This window comes from Oratosquilla oratoria, chromosome 40 (assembly GCF_046742065.1).
Source record: "Oratosquilla oratoria isolate Oo_2021 chromosome 40, ASM4674206v1, whole genome shotgun sequence".
NCBI lineage: Eukaryota > Metazoa > Arthropoda > Malacostraca > Stomatopoda > Squillidae > Oratosquilla > Oratosquilla oratoria.
The window spans coordinates 40,235,850-40,255,384 of NC_134816.1; the positions used below are offsets into that span (position 1 = coordinate 40,235,850).

Genomic DNA, 19,535 nt, shown 5'->3' on the forward strand with positions numbered 1-19,535 from the left:
ATTTCCTTGTCATGAATGGTTAAACATACTGTACACATAAAATAGGATATACAATAAGGTATGCACACATTAATCATGGTCTATGGGCCTGGAAAAAGCTAGAAGAGAGTGCAAGGATAGGAGCAAATGGAGCCTTCGATCTGTCATGGCCATCCCCTGGAGAGGGGGGGGGGGTGTTCCTAGGAACAGGCATCAGACATTGTAGATATAGTGGGCTCTGAACTTCTGACTCCATCAATCCAAGTCCTGTGGTTCCTACTGTTCCTCTTCAGGCTCCTCTAGATCAGATGGGGAAATCTGGGGCCGGCCGGCTGCCGGGGCTGGGCGGTTCATCAATTGAGCCCTCAGAATATTCCGTTTCTGAATCATGCGACTCAAGCTGGAAAGTAGGGACGTTGCTTGAAGCAGTAGAATCCCTACTGGTTGATGGCTGTGGTTGCAGTAGTGGTGGATAAGTGGCAGGAGCTGCATAAAAAAAAAAAAAAAAAAAATCCATGTTTTTTTGTGTCAAAAAAAATTCTATAAAAATGTTTTATATATATATATATATTATATATTTTTGAGTTGCACCTATACATGAGATCAATCAGTCCATTGGCCCTGGTCTCTCTTGCAGAAGACCCATGGTCATGAGGCATCCAGTAACAGCCTCCATCCAATATGGACAAACAAGTTTTGCAAATGTTACATCTATGGGGGTACATGATGAATTGTCACCCCAGTATGCCAAATATCAACAGTGGAATAAAAATTTCGTTAGGTTAGGTTAAGTTGAATGAGGGTTATGCTTATTATTATCTACTTTACAAACGAAGAATCGTAAACCCAGGATGGCCCACATGAAGAATTGTCACCCTGTCGAAGACTGGGGTGATAATTCTTCATGTGATCCCATTTTTCTTTATATTATCCACTGCAGACATGTTTTGTTTTATTGCAGAGATTATAGCGCGAAGGATTTGATCAACTTTGCCAACAACAACCCTGGCGTGGTGGTGTACCTAAAACCTCAGAGGCATCGATCACCTTGCATCAAAGCAGAGTACTGTAAGTTTGACTTTGGCAACAGGTAGTAGCCTCTTTTACATTGGAGCTTAAACTCAGGAATCCTGTAAAGCATGAGGGCCCCACACCTGTAGCAGTGGCAAACCTAAGACCCTCATACTCCTGGTACAGTAACAGCTCTCCCCCTAATCCCTTGTAACAAAAACACTGTTACCTGCATTATTGAAAAAAGTCCCTTTCTTCCCTTTGAATTCAAGAGCTGGAGTTCTTCTTAGCTTAACAAAATTTACTGGTGTTAGCCTGAATTAAAGATTTTATATTTAATGACATTCGCAGAGAATTCACTTCTAAAGGCCTGCCCGCACACCAATGTTCCCTCTTAATTCTTTGCTGTGGGTGAGCACAACAATTTGTTTGTTTGCAAATTTTGCCTTCTTTGCAAAGTATGTGTGTACTTATGTGGGTCACCATACTGACTGCAGAACACAATACAAAGGATCTTAAGACATGTGATTTTATGAAATTGACAAATTCTCAAAATCACCTTCCTTTTGTTTTAAGTTGTTATGAAATCATACAATTAATTTCTTTAATTAGAACATTTCAATTTCATCTTGAAAACCTTGTGTGCACACATTTTTTTCCTTTGTGTACCATTTTTAAAACATGTGTGCATGCACATGCACACAGCTTAGAGGGAACCTTGCTCCCCTGCACCCCACATGCCCTGAAGCATAGTAATTGAGCAAACCAAGAAATCAATTTACAATTTGATTATGGCCGAGACGTATTTTTAAAGGAAATGTATCTAGAATATACAATATTGACATTTTTTTCATTGATTTATTATTATTATCATTTTCTACCCGTGGCATATTACTAATTAGATCTATGGTTTCAGTAAATGGAGGAGAGGAGTATCCATAAACACTTATGATGACCTGAATGGGGAGGAGCTAGTTGCAAAGTGGGTCAAGTACATGCATGCATGGGCAATCAGGGTACTCAGTGGAGCGTCTCCGCAAATATCAACACACAGACTTCCCGTCAATACAGGGATCCTGGACACCATGGACGCATCGACACCTAGTGGTCAACACAGTCACTTTCCCAGCTGTAAGTAGTTGAGGAGTAGTAATAATACACAGATACATACACCAAGGGCTTTTTCCTCCTTACAAGGGAAGTAGCCAACACATCCATCTTTCTTTTCACAAACATACTACCTATCTCTTCCCTTTCACTCTCATCTGTACCACATCCACGCACATTAAAAGACCAAAACCTTACCGTGCTGGTTGGAAAACTCCTAGACCCTTTTATACCTTTACTTTTTTTAGGAATGACCACTGTGGGGCTACAGGGAGAAGGATGCCTGGTCCCAATCCCCGTCCCGCTTTTCTCACCTCTTACGATCCAAGTGGGAATACTTGGTGGCAGCACTGATTATCAGTGAAAATATTACAAGCAGAAAACTACAACAAATGTCAATGGGTAAAATAGTTGATCAAAATAAGTTATGAGATTATATACTTATACTTCAACCACACTGTACCCAAGCCTTGCTTATTGAGGAAGCACGTGCATAAAAACAGGTACTCATAAGCTATGATTCTCACACATGATGTAAAGTATGTTAAATGAAAAAATATATGCCACAGTCAAACTGAGATGTGATGCACCAACCCTCTTGAGTTTATCAAATGTGGTGAAAAGGATTCCTGACTGCCTCAAACCTGGGGAGAATAATCTAGCATTAGATACTTTTTTCTTCTCTCTACTCATTCTGTTCAATTACAAAAGATGAGCTGGCTACAATGCGAGTGAAAGGATGCATACATACATGTTCCATTTGCAGTTCAAATGGTTCATCCTTGGAACCTAAAATACTTTCTATGTTGTACAATGATGCATGAAGCATGATAATGCAGAAGCTGGCTCCTGTTTGGAGAAAAAAAAAAAAAAAAAATACTCCTGTTGACATAAATTATTTCTGTTGCAGCAATACACAGATATTGATTTTCTTTACTCATCAGCTGATACCGCTACATACATCTAGGAGTGTGTTGATTAATGGGCATAAGCAAGAATCGGCTCTTTTTTGGTGAATCAGCATTTTTTTTTATTAAAAGGGATTCAGCATCGGCAATATTTTGCCGCTGATGATTGCAAGTCAGTAATTCACCTATTATTCATTGCTCTGGTGATTGCATAGGGACATGCAGCATATTATGTGCTATATGAGATACCACTACCAAATAATCATGGCTTTAGCACATAGCATCACAACCGTAGGGATTGAGGTGGCTAGGAATATGTTGTGGTAGTGTAAACCTATACTACTGTCTAGTGCCATAACACACATTTCGAAAATATTATGCAGAAGTGATCAAATCTGCAGACAGGGAGGCATACGACCAGAGAAACTTTTAAGATGGCAGTATATATTAGAGCAAATTATATTATTTTTTAATTTTATTTTTGTATTTCTTATATAAAATTAAATTAAAATATATATTTTGAAACAGCGATGTTTCTACAACAGAAATTAAGTGATAGTAATATGGGAGTAAATCGTCCAGTCGTCCGTGGACTCTATCAATTTTACTCGTTTATATATTCAAAAAATTGGCAGACAGATTTACTCCTGCTTTGTAGCAATTTATGGCCAAATGAATCATACAGAATTTTTTTATGTATTTTGACGAGTAAACCTTTTCAGGAAAAGGAGAAGGAGTACAAGAAGAAGCTGAGGGAGGAGTGGGAGGGAGTGAAGGATAGAGTAGAGCCAGGTGTGGAGGAGGAATGGGGATGGTTCAAGGAGTCACAAAGTGTGCAAAGATGGTGTGTGGAACAAGAAGGACAGGAGGAAATAGAAGGAAGGGTAGTGAATGGTGGGATGAGGAAACAAAGAAGGTTGTAGAAGAGAAGAAGCGAGCTTTCACATATGGGTTACAAAATAGGACGAGGTAGTCATATGAGATGTACAAAGAAAAGAAAAGAAGTAAAGAAAAAGGTAAAGGAGGCAAAGAGGAGAGCAGATGTGAAATGGTTTAAGAGTATGACAGAAAATTTTGAAAGTAATAAAAAGATGTTTTGGAAAGAAATTAAGAGAGGAAGAGGAGGAGAATCAAGTAGAGAAGAAAAGGTAAAAGGTGCAGATGGGGATGATAATGGAAGAGAAGGCAGTAAGGGGAAGATGGGCAGAATATCTTAAGGAGTTGCTAAATGTGAAGGAAGATAGGGAGAGAAAGATAGCTGCAGTGGGAAATGCTAAGAAAATGACTGTGATGAGTAAGGAAAATGGAGGAGAAATAAGGAAGGATGAAGTGAAGGCAGTTGTGAAGATGGTGAAAGCAGGTAAGGCACCTGGTCTGGATGGATGCCATGCAAAGTGTCTAAAAAAAGGAGGTACAGTGGTGATGGACTAGCTGGTGAGGTTATTTAATGTTTGCTGGAGAGAGGGTAGAGTGCCTGTATAGTTCCACTTTACAAGGGAAAAGGGGACAAATGTGAATGTAGTAGTTTCAGAGGGATTAGCTTGTTAAGTGTAGTTGGGAAGGCTTATGGGAGGATCTTGATTAAGAGGATTAGGAGAGGAACAGAGGGAGTAATTGGTGAGGAACAGTGTGGATTTAAGGACAGGTAGAGGTTCTGTAGATCAGATTTTTGTGGTAAGACAGATATGTGAGAAAGCTATAGGAAAGGGGAAGGATGTTTTTTGGACTTTTATGGATCTGGAAAAGGCTTATGATAGGGTAGACAGAAAGGCACTGTGGGAGGTTTTGTGGACATATAGGATAGGAGGAAAGCTTCTAGGAGCTGTCAAGACTTTTTATGAGAGTAGCAGATCTTGTGTCAGGATTAGAAATGGAGAAAGTGAGTGGTTCGAGGTAAAGGTGGGACTTCGTCAAGGATGTGTTATGTCGCCCTGGCTGTTCAACTTGTACATGGATGGGGTAGTGCGAGAGGTAAATGCAAGGGTGGTGGGTCAGGGATTGGAGATGGTTAAAGAAAATGGAGAAAAGTGGGAGGTGAGCCAGCTGTTGTTTGTGGACGACACTGCGCTTGTGGCAGGATCAGAGGAGGGATTGAGGAAGTTGGAGACAGAGTTTGGGAGAGTGTGTGATAGAAGAAATCTGAAGATAAATGTGGGTAAAAGTAAGGTGATGAGATGTACAAGGGTGAATGGAAAATGGTTGTATATGGATGATGTTGTGATGCATGAGGTGGAATGAGCGGGGCGATGGGGGGTGAGGTAGTATGTGTGAGCAAAATTTGATGCAGCCCGAAGGGATTTCTCCCCGTCTTCTCCTTTTATGCATGGGGGGAAGGAGAGGGGATGTTGTCGGGAATAAATCCCGACAGAGGCATTTTTTAGAGTAAATAGACTATTATTACATATTAATATAGACATCTGTGGTTTCGGCCTCAGTTAATTTAGTGAATTGATAGCTGTAGAATTAGGATTAAGATTGAAATACAGCAATTAAGCATATCAAGCTGTATGAAATTGGTATTCTAGAGACTTAGTATATGAAAGCATGCATAACAGATTATACAGTATTACTTTTTCCATTTAGATAGAGTGGCCTATCATTTTTGTTTCTATATACGAAAATATTATATAAAGCATTTTGTAAGGACTCGACAACCCTTAGTTACCACAAGCCGGTTGTTCTAACCCCTCTCAGGAATGTCGAGTTACCGATATGTCATTTTCATTATTAATCATTTTATTTACCACTTGGTGTCTTCTCCGTCTTGAGTATTGGTTCTGGTGTATTACCCATCTATAGTTCCTATGCATGGGGATCATATAATATATGTATCGTGCAACATTTTCACTTCAGTTAAGGTGAAGTTGTACTTCCCATAGACCCTTGGCAACGAGAGGCCAAGGGTCACTAGGCGTTCGGCACCAAGGAGGCCCCTCTGGCGCCAAAACTGGCAGTGTTGGCGTGGTTGAGTTCAAGTTGAGGACAAGACAAGTCCGAGACAAGAAATGTAATTGACCAAAGTGTTAGTGATTAGTAACTAGGGGATGATATGAATTCACCCCAATCACAGACCTCATATAAATCATGTGTGAAGTGCATATACCACGAAGCGTGTCTTAAATCAGTGAGGGGATTCTGTGAGAGAACCATTCCCCTCAGCTACCTATATCCTTTCCCATTCCCATACTCCCCCTCCATGCCACGCCCGAAGTTCGTTACGCACATCACCGTCATTAACCAGAACAAAGACAAAGAAGATTTCCAAGTGGCCCCAAGGCCACGGTAAGTCACAAATTTAGTTCAATGAAATATTCAAACCAATATGAATAATGGAAATAATTACATATTCATAAAGATACATGATGCTTTGTGATGCCATCATACGTTTCAGGGTTCGATGAGTTCCCTGCTGTTCACAGGTACGTAGTTTTGTAGTGTTGAAAGTTGTATATAAGTTCACGCAGAGTATCCCAGTATTAACTCGGTGGGACGGTCACCTAGATTATCTTATACCGTCAACATTCGTATTAAAAGAGATGGGAAATCTGTTGGAAGTCATAATATTCTCCACAGATGTTGCTGATTAAATGAAGCGGCCTTGCTGTGGATGTGCCGGTTCTTGTGACACTGCTTCTGACCCAGGGCAGTGGACAAGGTGCAGGGATGACCCGTCATCCAGGAGGTGCTAAGATAAGAGAGAGGGTGGAGGGGTGTGGAGTGTATTCAGGAATGGAATGGGTGGGAATGATTTTATGCCTTTTCCTTTTTGGCTACCTCCCTTGTAAGGGGAAAAAAGCTTTGGTATATGTATGTACAATGATGTAAATAATAAATAAAATACGTAAATAAATACATAGGCATAGTTAAATAATAAACAAACAGGTAAATAGTAAATAATAATAAATTGACATATAAGTAATAATAAATTTGAATCAAGCAAATAATGATAAACAGACAAATGATAACAAAACAAATAAACATATAAAATAAATGATAATCATTACAGCATCTTGCTTAGGTGTTTATCAAAATGATCCTTAAAGCTTCGAACTGAACTACATTGCACTGCCTCTGCAGGAAGTTTAGTCCATTCATTAACTAAATGGTTGGCAACGTTGTTTCTACCCACTTCAAAATTAAATCTATTTCCGGACAGTTTGAGACCATTGTTTCTTGTAGGATTTTCATTCAGTGTGAAAATTTTGTCACTTTTGATGTTGTCAATTCCCTTTAGAATTTCAAGGACCTGTATCAAGCCACCTGAATCTACATTTTCCAATCTGTCAATGTCTTTAATGAGATTTGGTGACCATGCAGAAACAGCATATTCCAAATGTGGACGAACTAACGATTTATAGCTTGTTAACGAGTGATGGACTTTTGAAGTCAAAAGATCGCGCAATCAGTCCTAGAATCTTATTTGCTTTCTCAGAGGCTGAATACACTGCTTGGATGATTTGAGATCGTTAATGATAATTATGCCGAGATCTTTTTCACTATTCACTTTTGTTAACGAGTTTCCAAATAATTTGTATTCGTACTTACTGTTATTTTTACCTATGTGCATTACCTTGCATTTACTTGTGTTAAATTTCATTAGCCACTTTTCAGACCATTGCTGTAATTCATCTAAATCTTCTCAAATATCTAAATGGTTTAAGTGATCATTTTATGCATCTTTGCCATGAGATGTACCGAAAAAAATGCCATTCACAAGACAAACCAAAATCTTCGTGGTAACAGAAATTTGTGAAGTGTCTCACATATCTGTCTTACAACAAAAATCTGATCCAAGCAACCCCTACCTGTCCTAAACCCACGCTGTTCCTCACCAATTACTCCCTCTCTTCCTCTCCTAATCCTCTCAATCAAAATCCTCCCAACTACACTTAACAAACTGATCCCTCTGAAACTACTACACTCACACTTATCTCCTTTCTCCATTGTAAAGTGGAACTATACAGTCACTCCTCCAGTCCTACAGCACTCTACCCTCTCTTAAACAAATATCAAATAACCTCACCAGCCAGTCCACCATCACTGTACCTCCCTTTTTTTAAGACATTCTGCATGACACCCATCCAACCCAGGTGCCTTACCTGCTCTCATCATCTTAACTGCCTTCACCTCATCTTTCTTTATTTCTCCTCCATTTTCTTCACTCAACACTGTCATTTTCTTAGCGTTTCCCACTGCAACTACCTTTCCCTCCCTATCCTCCTTTACATTTACCAAAACTCTAAAATACTCTGCCCATCTTCCTCTTAGTGCCTTCTCTTCCATTATCATCTCTCCATCTGCAGCTTTTAACCTTTTCTTCTCTACTTGATTTGTCTTCTCTTCCTCTCTTAATTTCTTTCAAAAACACCTATTTATTACTTTCAAAATTTTCTGTCATACTCTTATCTCATTTCACATCTACTCTCCTCTTTGCCTCTTTTATCTTGTGCTTTACTTGTTTTCTCTTTTCTTTGTACCTCTCATTTAATTCTCTCATCCTATTTTGTAACCAATCTGTGAAAGCTCGCTTCTTTTCTACAACCTTCTTTGCTACCTCATCCCACCACTCACTAACTTTCCTTCTATTTTCTCCCATCCTCCTTGTTCCACACACCATCTTTGCACACCTTGTGACTCCCTCCTTGAACCATCCCAATTCCTCCTCCACTCCTAGTTCTGCTCTATCCTTCATTCCCACTCTTCTCTCAGCTTCTTCTTGTACTCCTTTTCCTTTTCTTTCTCATTTAAGCAGTTCACTTTAAACACCTCCCTACCTTCTGTCTTTTACCCCTTTCTCCATCTATCCTTCACTCTCAACTTATCTTCCACCAAAAAATTATTTTATATTCCCCTACTCTCTCCCCTTTGAACAGGTACATCCTTAACTCTTCCTACTATACTCCTGGTTACTACTATTGTCCATTAAGGGGGTTGCCTCTCATTTCGGTGAAAAATATTCGATTCTGTCATACTTCGTGTGTGGACTGGTGTGGTGTCCCTGAACACCGCGGGACTGGTTTCCAGACGTATAACGCCACCCTTCTCAGGTAATGGCAGGTTTAAAGGGCCGTCAGCCACGCCCCTTTCTTTGCTATGGTTTGTTTTCCTTGTATTTTGTCATTTTTTGTTGTTGTTTTTGAGAATTTTATACTCTGATATTGTTGTACGATAGGTTAGGCAGCAGTCACCACACTCAGTGCGATCAAAAAAGGGTTCAGCGTATGCGTGCGTCATTTCTCCACGTGCTATCCTGTTTTATACATTTCTTGTTTATAAATTCACTACTCCATAACTAAATATGTCAGATGTGATAGTTGCCGAAGTATTTTGCTCCATTCTGAACCTGAGAAATGCAAGAATACTCACCTTAGCAAAGGGATTGTAATGCATGTGTACCATTCATTATGTGAAGGATATGGAAGTTTAGGATTGTCACAATTCTCAGCTGGCATGGGTAGAAAAGAAATGTAATGAACATCTGCTGCTTACTTCCCAGAAATGGTCAAAGGATTATGTAAGTAGATATGTGCATTTGATACTCTTAGGAGGCACTTATGGAGTAGTGAATATATAAACATAAAAATGCTATTTTCTCAAAACTATTTTTTCGCACAAAAGTAACCATAACTTCGTGTGTAAATAGGCAATTTTGATAATTCTTGTTGGAAAATGATTGTGATACTTATATCTAACAAAACTAGTAAATTAATTCTTAACCTACTTGATATATATTTTTGACAATTTTTTAAAGTTGTGATTTTTTTTTTTTTTTTTATAATTTGCTGTAAGGCTGACTTTCTTTCTTTTTCACTTATAATTACGAGTATACTAATTTAGGTACATCTGGATGTCTACTAACTGTACACCAAAGGAAACCATTATTCTCCTCAAACTTTTGGAAAAATAAACGTTATTTCAAAAATAACTCAAAATTGCAAGTAAATCGTCTTGTGTAAAAATTTCTTAATGGATTTCAATGAAATTTCTGTCACAGATGCATCCTATTTCCCTGCACATTGTGTTAAATTTCCATTGTCTTACATAAAAAAATAAGGTTGGGAGGACCAGAAATGCATAATCCGATCGAGCGAATCACCGAAATGAGAGTTAACCCCCTTAATGCTCTACCACCCTTCCATCCACCACCCTCTCCCATGTGTTAATATGCTTGACTTTCTTCCTAAACACTGTATTTGCTATCATCAAGTCTATCAAAACAGTGCAAGATTGTTTCCTAATGCAACATATGGAAGAAATCACAAGGCAGAGAGGAGAGGCAAGAGGGTGTTAGACTTAATATTTAGTAGTGAAGAAGAAATAGTCGAGGAAATAGAAGTAGAAAGTCCCATAGGATGAAGTGATCATGTCACTATTATTTTCACATGCAATACCCAGACTGAAGTAAAAACAAGTACAAAGAAAAAAATATTCTTGTATGAGAGAACAGACTCTAAAGAGTTGAAATACAAGTTCGACATCAACTGGGAGCAATACTTGGGTAAACCAAATACTGAGGAAATGTGGAAAAATTTTAGAATTAAACACACAGATACTATAAACAAATGCATGCTATTTAAAGTACTTGAGGACTCATTTAGTCAGAGAAAGAACAAATCAGGAACTACCAATGAATAGGAAGCTTTAGTCAAAAATAAGAAGAATAAATGCATTGGTCACAACTAATACAACTGAAAACCTGTGTAAATACAACTTGTTGGGAATTTCAAGAGGTTGAGAAAGAATACAGGTGTACAACCAGGTGAGGAATGAAACAAGAAAACAAAAAAATAGAGAACAGTTAATTGAAAGAAAGGGAAAAGAAAACCCAAAATTATTTTGGAAATATGTACAAGAAAAGTTAAAAAAATAGAATTGCTATACCAGAATTACACATGAATGGTGATAGTAGTCTGAACAAAACTAAGATGGATAAGGAAAAGCCAGATGTACTGGCTAATCAGTTCAACAAAGTATTCATAGAGGAACCAGACAGAGATTTGCTAAATCTTCTATTTAAACATGAGCCTGAAATGTCAAATATGAAGTTCTCATTAGAGAACATTAAAAATGCCATGAAAGAGAATAAATCACCTGGACCAGACGGAATACATCCTAGGATAATGAAGAAAGGAGAGTAGCTGGCAGAACCTCTTAAAATATTATTTGAAAAGTCATACAATACTGGACAATTACCGGTGGACTGGAAAATTGCAAATAAACTGCCATATTCAAACAAGGAAGCAGTCGTGACCCGGCAAACTACAGACCAATAGGTTTCGAGCATTGTGCGTAAACTAATGGAATCACTAATCAGAGAGAAAGTTATGAAACACATGAAATCAATTAAACTATTTAGTAACAGGCAATTTGGATTCTTACCAGAGTGATCTAGTTCTTCAATTAATTTAATGAGGGTATTGGAGAGATGGACTGTGAAGGGGACCATTATTGTTCGACTTTTATGTAAATTATTTACCAGAAAATTTAAGAAATGGAAGTGAAATATACTTGTATGCAGAGGATACCAACATTTACAAGCAAATTAAAACCCTGAAGGACATTGTTGTTTGATAAATAAAAAGTGTAAATTCATGTGCATTGGAAACTGTGGTGGAAGACACTATGGATATAACATGAATGAAAAGATAACAGAAATAAATACAGAAAAGGTTATAGGGGTAATAATCGACAGTAAGCTCCAGTTCTCAAATCATCTTGCAGAAAAGATAAATAAAGCTCACAGACTCGTAAGACTTGTCAAATGAACATTCTTTGTCTCCTTGGCTTGGATGAAGAAATATTTAGGCCTCTCCATGTGGCGCTAATCGGCCCCCATTTGGAGTATGCAAACCAAGGGGCTTCATATCTGCTGAAGGACACTGAAGCTGTCGAAGGAGTGCAGCGGCGAGCGACCAAAACTGAAGAAACTGTGAGGACTGAGGAAATCCACACAAGCGTGTACACGTGCACGAGGTGATACAATTGAATCACTTAATATCCTGACAGGAGTCTACGATGAGGACGTATGCCATGACATTTTGGAACTATGGGTAAATAGCTCAACAAGAGGACATCCTATGAAAATAGTAAAGACCAAAACTGGATAAAAGGACGAACTCATTTTGTATCAGCAAACAATTGGAATGCACTACCCAAGTATGTCATACTCAAAATAATTTATTAAAGTTTAATGAGTTTGATACAGCATGGGGCAGCCAATATTTAATAAATAACTTCAATGTAAGAATATGATTAAATAATAATTGCATTGGTGTGCACTTCTGGAAAAAAAAATACCATAAATTTCGCAGGGTCCCTTCGCGAGCCGTCCAGAAACTATCTTCCTGCCGAATTTACCTTTCGGATCCAGTGTACAACAGCCAATGTAAAATGTTGCCTACAAGCAGGCGGTGGTTACTACAATCGCACTCATAATTCCAGACTGCACAGCACACTGTTAGTTCATTGGCGCATAAAAAACACAACTTAATGTAAATCATCATAGTAAACACACAAACATTAGTTACGTATCCAAAGCGACCGCTGTCACATCCTTCCACTTTCAGAGCTCAAGTCATACTGACGACTGTAGTGCCAGTCAATGTTGCCACTGTGATCTATGCCAGTTCCAACAAATGAGTGTTTTTTTCCACAAAATTCCCACATTTTTTTCCCACAAATAAGGAATTATTATAAACACAAATAAGTTCATTGTAACATATACTTAATCAAATTCTATATAAAAATAATGATAAGATCATAAGTTGGAAGTTACAGTAACTAAAGGTTACTTTTGTATGAAAGATATAATTCAGAATAAAAATAAAGTATTGTCCTTTACATTGAAATTAAGTTGTAATTATTTCTTTTAAAACTGCATTGAAATTATAGAAAAAATTCAAAACACAATTTCATTCTATGTCTACTTCCAAATGAACAATGTCTTGATTTTCTCGTGTTATTTCTTCAGCCTTAGGAAAAAAATTCTTTACATGTCTTCAGTGGGAATAGTCAACACAAGATGAACCCTGAAGAGACAAGCCATACCTAATTTGCAAAATAGCCTCAACAGATTTTACACTAAATTTGTTCCTTTTGAGTGCACGATGTTCATAACCGAAAATACCCTTTCCACATTTGCATTTGAGAAAGGTAAAGACAATGATGCCAAGGAGAAGGCAGAAATATTAGGAAACTTCCGGTTTCCTGCAGAATCTAGTTTTTCATATACCTCTGCCTAAAATGCAACACTGCTTTCCAAACATGATTTTGGCCATTGCTCAAGGTTAAGTACACCCCATTCATTTTCTAGTTCATCTATATCTCTGACTATAGATCTGTACCTGGAAGCAATAGTTGCAATAGAACCCTTGATTTGAGAAGTAGCTACACGAGGATGCAATTTCTGTAAAAGAAGTAGGGTGTCAACATTATCTGGCAGGCGCAGCTGCACTTGATTAATCAACTCAAGTACAAACTCTTTACATTTCTCTTTGACGTTAATCATCTGTTTATTGGTTAAGGTACAAGAGTCTGTTGAATACATAACCAAAATTGATAGCATTCAAAGGCAAAATGTAATTCTGAAATTTTAAAGAAAGGAGATCTTTGGCACATTTTAAGTGAGCTGATTCTACCACCATATGCATAATATTACGATACATATCGATCAGGTATTCAGTAAGTTTAGCTACCTCAACGTTTTGCCCTTGGAAAAGTGTGTTGACTCTCACCACCTCCTTAAGTACTTTCCGAACATATAAAAGGTACAACTTATTATGGATTAGTTGTTTTGCTGTGTAGCAACGCTCACTTGTTTCGCACATTTCAAAATGCAGTTTTAGGGAGTCCCATTGATCAAGCAAGGATAACGCTGATTGTCTCCAAACGGGACAACCAACGTGTGCTAGCTAACCCAGGCACTATCTTGGGTACACGATCCTCAAGAACTTTATACAACTCTGTATATTTGTTTACCCTATTTGGACTATTAGAGAACCATGTGTGTGTCTCTCTAACTAAAAAATCAAGAACTAGATGCAGGGAATGACGCACACATCTAATAAGAGTTATTTCAGGGTTGTCATTCTTCAGTAATGTTGTGAGTGATGACGCAAGTTTTGCTATACATTTTTTTTTGTATTTGGTGACCACATCGTTGCTGCATATTCCAATCTTGGTCTTATCAAAGTGATTAACATTTTCTTCACCATTTCTTCATCCAGGTATGTAAATGCCACTTTGATTGTTCTTATTAAATTATAAGTTTCTCCAAAAATCTTGTTTACATGTTTCTCAGGTGACATATTCTTCAAAATAATGACTCCCAGGTCCTTCTCATTTTCTATTTTTTTTTATTCCTTCTTCTCCCAATTTATATGATCCTTCTATTCTTTTTTTGCTTTTTCCAAATTCCATTATACTACACTTTTTGGTATTGAACTCCATCTCCCACTTCCTACTCCATTCCCATACTTTATTGAGATCACTCTGTAGTGACTCACAATCTTCTTCCGTGTTCACTTTTTTTAACAGTTTTGCGTCATCTGCAAAGAAGCTCATGTAACTTTCAATTTCTTTGTCCATATCATGAATATATATAGCAAACATTATTGGGGCCAGAACTGTTCCTTGGGGAACACCGCTTATTACTTCATCCCAGTTAGAGTGTTCGTCTCTTATCACTACTCTCATTTTTCTTTCTTGCAAAAAGTCTTCCATCCATTTAAGCAAATTGCCCTGTATTCCTCCTTCAGTTTCTAATTTCTTAAGTAAATTCTTATGTGGTACTTTGTCAAAAGCTTTTTTTAGGTCTAGAAATGCACAATCAGCCCATCCATCTCTTTCATGTATTATATCTATTAGCCTTTAATAGAAACATATTAAATTGGTGACGCATGATCGTCCTTGTCTGAATCCAAACTGCCTTGGATTTAACACGTTTTTTTTTTCTAAATACTTTACCCATCTATTTTTGATCATTCTTTCACAGATTTTTGCTATTGTACTTGTTAGAGAGACTGGTCTATAGTTTGTAGGGTCCTCTTTATTTCCTCCTTTGTATATAGGTACTATATTTGCTCTTTTCCAATCTTTTGGAACTTTTCCTTCTTTCAAGGAACTGTTTATTATGCTTTGTATTTTGTCTGTCAGTTCATTCTTGCATTCTTTCAAAATCCAGTTTGCTATTTCATCTGGTCCATGCGATTTTCTGACATTAAGATTACTCAAGTGTTTCATTATTTTGTTCTTTGTTACTTCTATTTCTTTCATAGGGGGGACTTTCTCTTCCAATTCGATCTCTCCAGGTTGTATGTTCTCCCTTGTAAACACTGATTTAAAATGCTTGTTCATAATTTCTGCCATTTCTATTTCCTCTGTGTATTCAACTCCTCCTTGTCGTAATTTTTCTAATTCTTGTTTGTTTTTCAATTTGTTGTTTACAAATCTGAAAAATAGTTTTGGTTGATGCTTAGATTTTTCTATGACATCTTTTTCATATTTTCTTTTTTCGTCTCTGCACACTTGTACATATTCATTTCTATAACTAGTATATTTTTTCCATTTTTCAGGTCTTTTGTATTTCTTCCACTTGGTCCAAGCTTTATCTCTTCTGTCTTTCAACTCCTTACAACTTTTGTTGTACCATCACTTTACATATTCTTTTTCTTGTTTTTGTCTTGGGACATACTTTTCCACTCTTTTTTTTTTTATAGATTTTTGTCAACATATTCCATTTCTCTTCTACTGTTGTATCTTCTTTGTGTATTCTTTCCCATTTTTCATTTTCAAAGAATTCTCTTATTTCATCATTTGTTGAATGTTGATGGCAGGTTTTATGTTGTGAATATACACAGCTTCCGTCATTCGTAATCGCCTGGTGTCATGTTCATTGTGTAGGATTACTGTATTTTCTTCCATCATTTTTTCTACTCAGTGTTTGCCCATGTGTCCTGTCGTTATGGCGGCGTATCGCTCCATCCTGTAAGTGCGCTGGGATTCTTTTGGACAGTGTGGTGGTAGTGAAACCTATATACCTGGTAGGTAGGCGACTGCAGTCACCAATATTACAAGTATATTGGTATACTAGGTTCACTTTTTGAAGTGTATTTGTTGGTGGGAGACAGCTGTTCTTCATTACTAGGTTGGAAGTTCGTTTGGATTTGTAATAAATTGTGAGTTTGATGTGTGTGTCGGGATTGGTGGGTTTAACATTACGCTGTATGATATTCCACATGACTTTCTCGTCGTTTGTAACCAGAAGACAACGTTTTTATAATATAAATTGGTGGTAGGGTGGTTGTCCACGTGTGTCTCTTGGGCCATGAAAGTGTCCAGTCGTCTTCTTATGACATCGTCTATCTCTTCTTTCTTGTAGCCGTTGTTGGAAAGTAGTTGGGAGATTCTTTTCAATTCAGCGTTGGTAGCAGTCCATGTAGAGCAGTGTGTGAACGCACGCTTGACAAAAGAATTGATCACACTGCGTCGATATCTCTCAGGGCATTCGCTGGCACCGTTAAAAAAATTGAAAAAGCAAACTGCAAACTGAATAATACTGTAACTGCTGTCGACTTCAACAGAACATGTATTCTGAATGGTCTTTATCCCAAATATACATATATATATACATATATATATATATATACACATATGTATATATATATATACATATATATATATGTATATATATGCACAAATTTCACAAGTCACACGCGAATCACAAATGGTGGACTCTGCATATATGTATATATATATATATATATATATAATATATATATACATATATATATATATATAGCTATGGGTTGGGGCAGGGAATACAGTATACCACAACAGACTCACGGGAAGCAGAGACAAGAATAAGCGGGCAGAGACGATCCAAGATTCTGGTGGATTAACACTGTGCCCATTGAAGTGGCCTCTACTACGCAAGGTAACGTGTTATTCAAAAATCATGTTTTGATAGTGATACGCATGTAATTATTATTCAAGTAGTCTCAAGTAACTAATATTTGCGAGCCTTAATTGGGATGGATTAAGTGAACGTGTGCTTCAATGAGAGTGGATCAAATCTTTTTGAGCGCTTGCCCAACTCTGATAAGAGATACATTAGATATTGTGATGTATGTCAGATGGCACAGATGTAGCTGGAATGCAAAAATAATGTTTTGCCTTGTCCTGCGATAAAGGGAAGGACTGTGAATGATTTTTCCACCAGCGTAGAGGATCTTCGTGTCGGACAATAACCATGTCGTCATTACATCTTTTCATGCTTTCACAATCGTCTACTTTATTATTCCTGTACTAGTCTCAATTTGTACTTAGAGAAGGGGGCATTTTTTTTTTAAGTCCATGATTAGTTCCACCCAATACTTCCACCTATCACACCATTGACCACGTTTTTTTTTCTTTAAGTCCACGAGTATCTCTAGTCATTATTTCCAAACTTAACACCCACACACTCTTATGCAATCATTTCCAGATGGAACCAAAGTTCTCAATTCCTTAGTATTATCTAATCGTGATATACACATGTCGTCATTACATCTTTTCATGCTGTCACAATCGTCTACTTTATTATTTCCGTACTAGTCTCAATTTGTACTTAGAGAAGGGGGCATTTTTTTTTTCTTTTAAGTCCATGACTAATTCCATCCATTACTTGCACCCTTCACACTATTGACACAATTTTTTTCCTATTTGAAGTCCACGAGTACTTCCACCCATTACTTCCAACATTAACACCCACACACTCTTATGCAATCATTTCCATGTGGAACCAAATTCCTGAAATCCTTAGTATTATCTAATCGTGATATATATTTTCCCATGTCGTCATTACATCTTTTCATGCTGTCACAATCGTCTACTTCATTATTTCTGTACTAGTCTCAATTTGTACTAAGAGAAGGGGGATTTTTTTTTCTTCTTTTTTCCTTTAAGTCCACGACTAATTCCACCCATTACTTGCACCCTTCACACCATTAACCCCGGTTTTTTTTTTACTCTTGACGGAGCGGCCACCACTACGATGATCCGGGTTCGAATCCCGCCCAGGGATGAAATAATTTTAGTATCGCTGCGCTGCGAGTCGTTACTCCAACTTCCGTGGGCAGGGAGTTGGGGGGTGCGTGTAAGGTCCCGGTATTACCCATAGATTGGTCATATATGAGCTCTGAGCTCTCTTTCGGGAGGGAAATAGCTGTCGATCACGAATTCAATACGTGATCTAAGACCATGGTGAATCACACACTCACATATACACACAGACACTCCCAAACAAACAAACTTCTTTTTTCTTCTTCGTCTTTTTTTTCTTCGTCTGTCTCTTCCCCTTCCTCTTCTTCTTGTTCATTTATTTTCAACTTATTTATTTACTCATTTATTATAGATTAAAAAAAAAAAACAATCCTACAGCAAGGTACAGAAAATTCAAGTATGATGCTTAACTGTTCAAATGTTCTGAAAAGACTCAGATTTCTGTCGAGGTTTTTATTTGAATGTCGCCGGGTAGTTTGTATTTATCTATTTATTTGTTTATTTATTTGTTGGCGCCTTCTTTTGGTGTTGGAGGTGGTTGGGGAGGGGGGAGAGGGGGAGGGGGTTGGAAAGGTTGAATAACAGGGCAATGTAGAAATTAGTTAGCAACAATATAAAAAACAAAATGGCTGAACATCTGGCTTATGTCGCTCTCCTCTCCAGAGGAACGACAAAATGTATTTCCAGGTTTCTCCTGTGTTCACAAACACATACATGCAGTGTTTATGTACACACACACACACACACACACACACACACACACACACACAGATATATAGGTTTACTGGAGAGAAAAGTAATAGCATATTTGTAAATCACAGTCGAAGTGAAAGAGAAACGTGGGGAAATATTAATTTCTATATTTTGCCTACCAAATCCACATTTCAGTCTTTTACTTCTGATCCGAAGAGAAAAAGAGTGAGAGAGAGAGTGAGAGAGAGATTCATTAATCTATCAATTATTTTTGTTCATTTATTCAGTTTTCCTCGTGCATTAGTTAATGTGAGTTGCAAATTCTTAAAGTCATCCCCCATTCATCCGTCTCTTTAATGAACAGTCGCATGCATCCGGGACTATATCAATGTTATGGTTTGTAGAACGCATACCCATAACTAAGTATTTGTGTGTGTGTGTGTGTGTGTGTACATTTGTATAATATCAAAATTAGCGACCCGTGGGTAACATATTCACCATGCAATAATTGTGACAACTTCTTTATCTATTTATACATTTATCTATTTATTTATTTACCGATTCATTTATTTTTTATTCATTAGTTTGTTTACTTACTGGTTTATACATATAAAAGTTACAGGTTAATTTTGTCACAAAAACTGATACATGTTCAGTGTCAGCTCCGTAGCCTATGTATCAAAATGTCTTTAATTTGGTCAGCAAAACGTGCTGGTTTTTTATACTAATCTCGGATGATTTCTCTATCGATTTGTGACCATAGGTGAAGCTTGGGCTCAACATTTTCAGTTAATGGTT

At 37.4% G+C, this 19,535-nt stretch overlaps 2 protein-coding genes across 2 annotated transcripts in view; one reads left to right on the forward strand and one right to left on the reverse strand.

The window, feature by feature from the left end:
• Positions 1 to 12,470, reverse strand: part of LOC143020807 (uncharacterized) — a 52,721-nt gene extending 40,251 nt beyond the window's left edge. The window contains exon 1 of the transcript XR_012965939.1: positions 12,303 to 12,470. The gene's annotated coding sequence lies outside the window, so the exon portion shown is untranslated. The remainder of the gene's footprint in view (positions 1 to 12,302) is intronic.
• Positions 516 to 2,739, forward strand: LOC143020540 (large ribosomal subunit protein mL43-like). The gene is made up of 3 exons (XM_076176971.1): positions 516 to 1,069; positions 1,359 to 1,401; positions 1,966 to 2,739. The coding sequence occupies exons 1-3, from the start codon at positions 831 to 833 to the stop codon at positions 2,131 to 2,133; spliced, it is 450 nt and encodes a 149-aa protein (XP_076033086.1). The 5' UTR covers positions 516 to 830; the 3' UTR covers positions 2,134 to 2,739.
• Positions 12,471 to 19,535: the final 7,065 nt, after the last annotated feature.

Bases quoted from the DNA above. Each gene is read 5' to 3' on its own strand.
- LOC143020540 (XM_076176971.1), top strand. From the start codon at position 831: ATGGCCCACATGAAGAATTGTCACCCTGTCGAAGACTGGGGTGATAAT. The intron at 1,070-1,358 runs GTAGTAGCCTCT...TCACTTCTAAAG, and splicing joins AAGTTTGACTTTGGCAACAG to GCCTGCCCGCACACCAATGT. The intron at 1,402-1,965 runs GTGAGCACAACA...GGGAGGAGCTAG, and splicing joins CTCTTAATTCTTTGCTGTGG to TTGCAAAGTGGGTCAAGTAC.